Source organism: Dendrobium catenatum, unplaced genomic scaffold, assembly GCF_001605985.2.
Source record: "Dendrobium catenatum unplaced genomic scaffold, ASM160598v2 fragScaff_scaffold_743, whole genome shotgun sequence".
Taxonomy (NCBI): domain Eukaryota; kingdom Viridiplantae; phylum Streptophyta; class Magnoliopsida; order Asparagales; family Orchidaceae; genus Dendrobium; species Dendrobium catenatum.
In genome coordinates this window covers 605,421-614,037 of record NW_021319205.1, presented here as the reverse complement: position 1 = coordinate 614,037, position 8,617 = coordinate 605,421, and the positions used below count along the sequence as shown (strand labels likewise).

At 34.5% G+C, this 8,617-nt stretch overlaps 1 protein-coding gene across 2 annotated transcripts in view; it reads left to right on the top strand.

The window, feature by feature from the left end:
• LOC110097490 (uncharacterized protein ML0493) overlaps window positions 1-8,296 on the top strand; it is a 13,395-nt gene extending 5,099 nt beyond the window's left edge. For both annotated transcript variants that reach the window (XM_020823869.2, XM_020823867.2), the window contains exons 8-11: window positions 2,317-2,418; window positions 3,114-3,225; window positions 3,329-3,391; window positions 7,975-8,296. In XM_020823869.2, coding sequence (XP_020679528.1) covers window positions 2,317-2,418; window positions 3,114-3,225; window positions 3,329-3,391; window positions 7,975-8,072 — 375 coding nt within the window. In that variant the 3' untranslated portion in view covers window positions 8,073-8,296. The remainder of the gene's footprint in view (window positions 1-2,316; window positions 2,419-3,113; window positions 3,226-3,328; window positions 3,392-7,974) is intronic.
• Window positions 8,297-8,617: the final 321 nt, after the last annotated feature.

Here is an 8,617-nt window from a genome sequence, read left to right as displayed (position 1 = left end):
TTTTGAACGTGAAAGGCTATTTTAGGAAGTTTATGATTGTCCTTTATGATTAATTTTGTATAATTAGGAGTTTGGGGGGGAATTGACGGATCATCTTGAATTTGAGTTTTCTCTTTGAGATCTAGGTTTTGTTTTGGGCTCTTGGCTTCGCCGGAGATTTTGGAGAGTACGTTCTTCCTCTCGAATCGAAGAACAAATTGTATCTTTGCTATTTTCATCGTCTACTAGTAAAATACCGGTGTTCTCTCCTAATCTCCTGCAGTTTTTCCTCTCTTTTCTACTGTTTTGGCTGATTTTCCTGCTGTGGACAGCAGCTCGCCTTGAGATTTGTTGCTAAAGTGATTAGGGAATACTTGAAATCAAGTATTTCCTATCATTATGTTATTTAAAATATTTCAGATAAAGGCAAGGGTCCCGCTTAGTAGATTAAGTCTGTTAAAGAGCAAAAAAATATGATTTTATAAGGTACACATGATTTTGTATTTCAGAATATATTTTAGTCTTTTGTAGTAATCATTGTATTATGAACTATTGTTATTTAAGTATTTTGGAAGAAATATTGTATATGCAAATTTTGGATGCTTATTTTATATTGTTTTGGAATATTAGTTGATTATGGTTATAAATGTTAAAGAAATTAGTGGTGGAGAAATTTATAGGATATGTAGGTAAATTCTTCCTTTAGGTCTTGAGGCTTTACAAGAATGAATTTAATGATTTGTCTTTGGGGTGAGTTAGTAGTGTCAAGTAGGTTCAAGTGAGTGCGCTTGGGCAAGTCCATTGGCGGGTCTGCGATTGTTAGGCTTGCTAGGATTGTCATCAACTCGTTCTGGGGGCCTCATATCACCTTAGAAAATGTAGGAAAGTGAGTTATTGTGGAAAGGGATAGCTCTAGATCGGATGGTCGTGACAGGATCGGCTAGGGGCCCAATGAATAGACACCTTCATATAGTTGAGCTTGGTGAGCATGAGTGATGATACCCACTCTGGCTGAGAACGAGTAACCCTAGTGGTTGACTTCTTGTGGTGCTAGGACGAATTGCTGGATCTTGTGAGGAACCTTGGTTTCCTCCTATGAGGGACGACCTCCTTTTGTAGGCCAGGGTGAGTAGTTCTTGTTGATCACTGACGAGTTCTCCTGTGAGTCTCAGGAAAATAACACATGCTAATTATTGGGCGAGTCCACTTTTGGGTCCTAATAAATGAGAGTTCCTTCATTGCGACTCACCGACTATCATCTAAGCACCTATAAAGTCATATGTGAGTATACAACTCACTTTAAACTTCATTGTTAACACCGTCAAGATTTTTGCACATGCAGGTATAAAGCTATAACTAAAAAAAAGTCTCAAAACCTTGTTGGTGGCGTGTTTGTCTGACGAGCGACGTCCTGTACATATTTTTCTTAGCATAGCGGAAGTTTTTCAGTGAAATTTGCGACGTCATGGATGAAGCCCATTTGTTACACATTCGATGAGGTGAGTGGAGCCCTGCATGCTTTTTTTAACATGAGGAAGCTCATTGGCGATATTTGCAATGTTGCGGTTGAACCCCATTTGTGGTGCAAAAAAAAAAATGATCGGACCATATTTTTTTTTGTCATCAAATTTATGATAAATACATGAATTTGCTTCATTGAACTCATAAACATTGAAGATCATAGTGGTATGAAGTATTCCATGCCATTGTTTTGGAGCTCATTTAAGTCCATACCGACACTTGATATGCTTGCATACTTTCTTTTTATTCCCTAGCACCCCAACCTTTCGGTTGCTCTATATAAATCTACTCTTTTAAATAATCATTTTAGAAATGCTGTCTTTACATTCACTTAGTGACTATGCAACTTATAAATTGAAGCTAAGCAATAAAAATTCTTATGGAGGTCGTTCTAGGAACTGGAGAATAATGCAATAGTAGTTTAAACCCTTTTGAGTAAATTATTTAGCCACCAATCTAGCTTTGAATTTACCAATTGATCCATGGTTTGAGCTTTTTCTTGAAGATTCTTTTGCATCCTATAGGTTTAGTAAAACAATCTACCAGCTCCCAAACATGATTCATTAAGACAGTCACAATCACAAATGGCATACTCAAACGGCACACCATCAAATTCACGAACATTCTTATGCACTTGTTTTTAAGGATTCTGTCCTTTCTTTATATTTATATTTATGTTCATATTTATATACGCTTTGTCCTTTCTTTGAATGTTTTTGGATGATTCTTTCTGTCATATTTGGCTTTTCTATTTCTCCTTGGTGAATAAATAAAAAGGTTGCTCAATTATAATTTGTTCTCATGCAAGGTGTCCAGGTGAAGGAGTCTACTGTTGACGTTGAGATGAAACTATATGGTAATGGTCCATGGAGCATTGGCACAGAGTTTGATCTTATTCACACTCCTGGTCATACTGAAGTAAGATTTACAATGTACATTTCTACAATACCTACATCAGAAATGGGATCATCACAATACAATATATGTAAAATTATGGCATAGTTGCTGAATGTTTGACTGCATTTCCATCTTTAGGGATGGAATGGGATTGTTTGGAGGAAGAGGTTGAGGGAGAGTATGAAAGGAGCGAGAGAGGGAGGGTGAGAGAAGTTCAAGAAATGATGAGTAGTTGGTCAGCCATACTCTGCCACCCACATGTGGTTTCTGTGAGGCGGGGTTGGGTGTGAAGAGGGGAGAGTAAAGTGTTGCCCGGAGGATGTAAGTTTGCTACATATTTTCTGAAGTATTAAGGGACATAATTAATTGGTTTAGAAAGGTTAAAACTTATATCTGAGCAATTATATTATGGTTTACTGAAATTAAATGAACCTAGTAGCTAAGTAATCATGAAGGATCCAATATTTTAAAATCGCAAGTGTTTATACGTACTAATGATAATTATTATGTATTTATTTGCAAGTTATTTTTTTGAACCTATCCATATTTTGTAAGTTGAGAGTTGAGATCATGAAAGTTCCTAATAGGTAGTTGAATCATGATCTGTGGGTGGTAATCCATTCAAAAATGGGTTCTATGGATCACCAACAAAAAGTGTTATTATGAGGGAGTACACGTACTATGATAGCCTGTCATTAAACATGTTATATTTACAGGGTTCAGTCTGTCTGTATTACAAGCCACTGAAGGTTCTCTTCACTGGCGATCATTTTGCAAAAACTGGAGATTCTGAATTTAGCATATTTGAGCAAGTTAACAGGGTTTCAGGTACTTTTCCACATGTAATTGATATGTTGCTTTTTTTTTTCATCCTTTATAGTTTTCCTGTTTTTACTAGACGTGAACCAACAAAATGTTTATGATTTTGCAGTTAATATGCAGCTTGATAGTTTGAGAAAGCTGTTAGACTTGGACTTTAAATGGATTCTACCTGGTAGGTGTTTTTTTCATCGACGTAGTTCAATATTAAATAAAAAAAATCATCCTGATTTTCCTGAATTAATATCATCTTATGCTCAAACTGTTAAGACGCGTGGAGCTCAATTACCCTATGGTTTTATCATATAAGTTTGATTTCATAGTAATTTTAAATACCATGAAAATCTTGGCTAATATTGAACCAATTTTTATTTTGATTTTCAAATTTGATGATTACCAAATACCAACTCAAGATCATATTCACGTTTAATCCTTCATACTTAGCACCACATGTTGCTATATAAAAAAAGAAGAAATAAAGTTTTGTGAGGAATCACGCATTATCCTTTGAAGGTCGAATAAGTAGTTAGTTAGTGGTTGGGGTTTAGTAATTTTCTTAGTCGGTATTATACAGGGGGATTTCTTTGTTGGGTAGTCAGCAAAGATTATCGAAGAGCCAATGGTAACAGTAGGACGCCTTAGGCCTTCTCAAGAGAACATTTATGTATGTTATAAGGGCTGGTGATCAGCGAGGTGGTTCGATATAAGAGGCGTCAGGTTCCTTTACCTCAAATGAGAGTAGTTGTTGGAGGAATAATGCTCAAGTTTTGAGCGGGAATAAGAGAGAGGGAAGAATACTAGTGAAATAAAAATGAGAAAAATATTTTAGGATAAATTTTTGTATCATGTTTTTTTCTCTAGACTAGTGGATATTTATCTCTTTGTGCAATCGTAAATATTGGTGTGTCACATTAAACCATGTAACGCTCTTGTGCTCTTTTCTTAATGGGAAAAAGGTTTATCTAATGGGAAAATTTGTTAATCTCAAGATGCTTAGAGGTGCTTTTGCAACATTGCATTTCAGTGAGTTCAATCTAATAACTAGTTAGATGAGGTCAGTTGATATCAACTTAGATAGTGAAAATTGTGCATTGTGCTTATTATCATCACTACTTAGAAATTGGGCTAGCATTGTGATAGTTGTCAGCAATTCATGTGGGTCTATGAAGTTAAAGTATAATGATTTTACGATCTGATCTTAGGTGAAGACATTAGGAAACTAGAATAAGGGTAAGACTCTTCTTCTGCCCTAAATCTTGAGAGCAGAGGAAGAAGTGTAGGAAGAGACAACTATGGAGGTAGTTTTGAATCTCATTATAGTAGTCAATTAAATGGTCTAGTCGGTATATATTGGACAAGACTGGCCACATGAAAAGACTATCCATAGAGGAACCGTGAATATAGTTTGAATTAGATGGAGCGATATATGAATTTGTAAGTGAAGAGATTTATGATGCACAGGTCATTAATGTGAATACTTCTATTTAGTCAGGAATATTGGACTCTGGTGTCTTTTCAGTCAACTCTACAGAAAGTATTTTCAGTCAACTCTACAAAAAGTCTTTGTATCTAATTATTCTTTATTTTTGGGAGGGGGGGAGTAAATGTATCTAATTATTCTTAAAAGCAACAAATGTACCATGTACATAACATTTGAAGCGATTTAAATTTATTACTAGCGATTCTAAAGGTCCATTTTGAGGTAAAGTTTATGTCAAATGGCAGCTTTCAAAGGGTGGATGGCTGATGGGCATTAGAAGGCAACTTGTATATCAGGATCAAGAGCATCATAAATAAATATAAAGCAAAGGTTGTGACTAAAACTAACAAATTTACTGTTGATAGATTAAGGCCCTGTAATAGCCTCTACGGTTAATTATGAGGGGTATCGCATAGAGATTATTATCTTTTTAAATAAAGCTTAGCATAAATTAATATCTAAGTAAGAGATTATTAATATACGTGGAGCCAATATTCTCATATTTTTCTCGTGCAAATTTTATTTTAAATTTAAGAAAATTTTGGATAAAATTTGAACCAGATCAATTTTGTTTTTAAACTTTGGGAGCTACCAGACTCGAGATCCCATTCACATTTTATCCTTCATACCTACCACCATATGTAGTCTTATAAAAAAGATAAGAAACTCAGTAGTTATAAGATATCTTTTATTCTCCTCTTTCATTCAACTAGGTGTGAAAGATGAGGTCGAAGTGGTTAATGAAGTGATTGAAGGTTAGTAGTTTTCTTGTTTGTAGTCATACAAAGAGATATGTTTGCCGGATAGTGGGAACAACTACTGAAGGGTCGGAGCCTAATTGGAAGTCATAAACATTCAACAACAACAACAACTCCCACTACGTGGGGTCAGCTACATGAATCCTTTTTCTCCATTGTGTTCTATTAAAAGTCAAATTCTCGTTTAAATCTAATAAAGAAAGATAATTTCTAATATTTTTTAACCAAGTCTTTTTTGGTATTGCCTCTACCTTTCTTAACATAAGTCAAATATAATGCATCTACTTTCCTAACTGGGTCATCGGAAGGCCGCCATTTTAATTGACCAAACCATCTAAGGCGACTCTCTCTAATCTTATCTTCTACTGGAGCTAGTCCAACCTTTTCACGTATATGGTCATTTCGTATCCTATCTTTAAGGGTAAAACCACTCATCCATCTGAGCATCCTCATCTCTGCCACACTTAACGTAGTATTATGCTTCTCTTTTAATGGCCAACATTCGTCACCATAAACATTATCAAGGGAAAATCAGTGATGGTTGCAGTGGTTGGTAGCTAGTGAGGAGGTTCAATATATGAAACAACAAGCTTTTTTCTCTCTAGTAAGCATAGCATGTGGAGGAATCATTCGTAGAGAGAAAATAATGGAGATAGTGGGATGGAAGATTACCGGTGAGATAAAAATGAGAAAAATATTTGAGGGTAAATATTTTATTATGTTTTTGTATCTAAACTAATGAACATTAATCTCTCTGAACAATCTTAAATTTTTTTGATGTTTTTCAGATCCAACCAATCAACCCGGCCCCGGGAAGGGGGGCCGGTCTTGTTGGCTAGCGGAAGAGTCATGTGAGCCTCATTAGTGTGGGCGGCAAGCAAGGAGAATGGTGCTCAAATGAGATTAATTTTACCTTTAATTACTTACCAAGTTACCATAGAAACTAAAATTGGTAGGGAATTATGAAGGTTTATTTAGGGAAAGAATGTTGGTTTGAATCAAAATTGGGAGAAAATTATAAATGTTTATTTAAGGAAAGATGGTTGATTTGAATTTAGATTTGGGAGGGAATTAGGAAAGTTTATTTAGGGAAAAAGGGCTGATTTTGAATTCAGATTTGAGAGAAAATTAAGAAGGTTTATTTAGGATTAATTAGGTTGTTTTATTTTCATTACGGAATTTTATGTTTGTAGTAGTTTTTTTTGAAGTTATTTCTAGTGATGTCTAGGGTTTGCGGAGAGTTGATCTACCTCTCAAATAGTAATCAACTTGTATCTTGGTTTGTTGTGACAATATAAAAAATCAGTTAGACCATAATCTTATTCTTTCTCATTGATTTCTGTTGCGTTTTCGGTTCGTTATTGCTGTTTTTGCTGTGTGAAGATCGGATTACTATTAGTTTTCTTCCTAATATTCTCATTGTAAATTATTTTTTTCATTCTTGTGTTTGTCTTTTCTCTTTAGCACATGCTTTTCCACAAAACAAATAATTAAGTCCAACATCATTGATCAGTGAGGTTTGTAGCCCTCAAATTATTCAATTTGCCGCTACCTTCAGAGAGTTTTCAAAGAAATAAAGTGGGCTTTGTAGAGTTTAGTCCCACATAATGAACAATTACTTCGCAAACGATTGTCTAGAAAGAGTCATTCTTTATGGTTATTGGGATATGGCCAGAGCTATGCATTTCCGTTCCTTAAATAGGCTATATAAACCAGTAGTTGTGAATACTGCTTTCATAAAGATTTTAGTTAAGAGATGCACCTATGAACTGAACGACCGAACACACATTAAAATTTTCTTCAAAAAAAAAAAAAAAAAAAAAAAAAGAACACACATTAAAATGACTTCCCCTTAAAATTTATATCTAATTCATTTTTCAGACTTAGGATTCGTTTGAAATAGTGTTTTTGCTGCTTTTTTATAGAAGCTTTTTAGTAAAAAAATTATTAAAAAAAATTTATACTAAAAAGTTGTTTATGCTTCATTTGGGATAGCTTTCTTACTGCTTTCTACAGTAGCTTTTCAGTATAAAAATATCTTGAAAACAGCAAAAAAGAGTGACAAAAAATTGTCCCAAACGAAACCTAAATCTATACGTATTGCTTTGTTATTTTGTTATAAATTCGGGCGATTTCTCTGCCATTGTATTTATACTGGGGGCAATATCTTTTTAAGGAAATTATTTTGTCTCAAACTCATGCAACCTATTTAATTTAGGTGAGCCTGAATACTTTTTTTTTAAAATTAATTGAGTAATGATTAATGAATGCAGTATATTATAAAAATTCAAAATTATTTGATTGACACTAAAGTAAGTACAAAGAAATTATTGTAATTTGTTAGATTTGATTTAAAATATGGAGAACAATGCTTCACTAAGGTTTCGTTTGGGACAGCTTTCTTACTGCTTTTTAAAGCAGCTTTCAATTTTTGTATTAGAAAGCTACTTTAAGAAAAAAGATTATTTCCATGCATCAAAATATATAAAATCTCATGAGCTAACAGTACTCTTCTTCCAGGTCATGGACGAAGCATTCAGTTCAGAGACAACCAGGAGAAGAATTCGGCGTTAGAAGCTTTCTTAGCTCAAAAAAAGGAAGCCTATGTTAGTATATAGACGATGCGAACATTGACGACTGCAACTGAAGCTTTCTTGGCTACTCTACTTGCCTTGATCATTCTGTAACTGAAGCTTTCTCGATTTGGCTGCTTGCCGTTATCATTTACATGGAATGGAGGAACATTCTAGAACAAGCATGCTTGGTGATCCTTTGTGGAACATGTTAAAATTATTGTAAACACTTTGTGTATAATATGCTGCAAGTTGCCTGTTTTGTTTTTTGTTTTGGAGGTTCAAGGTCCTTTTTGAATAAAGCCTTTAACATAAATTATACCATTTGAAGTGGTGAAATTATTCTGTACGGTCACCGGACGCTGTCCGGAGGCGAATCATGACGCGCCACGTCATTTTTCTTTTGCATAACGATGTTGTGAATCGTTGTGTACCGGATGACATGGCGCATCTTGATTCACCTCTGGACAGTTCAATGGCCTCACATAATAATCTCTCTTTGAATTGATGGTGAAATGGAAAGTCAGAATGATTTATTAAACACTTTAAAGCAATTGTTTTATTTGGAAATATATCATTTGAACAATAAT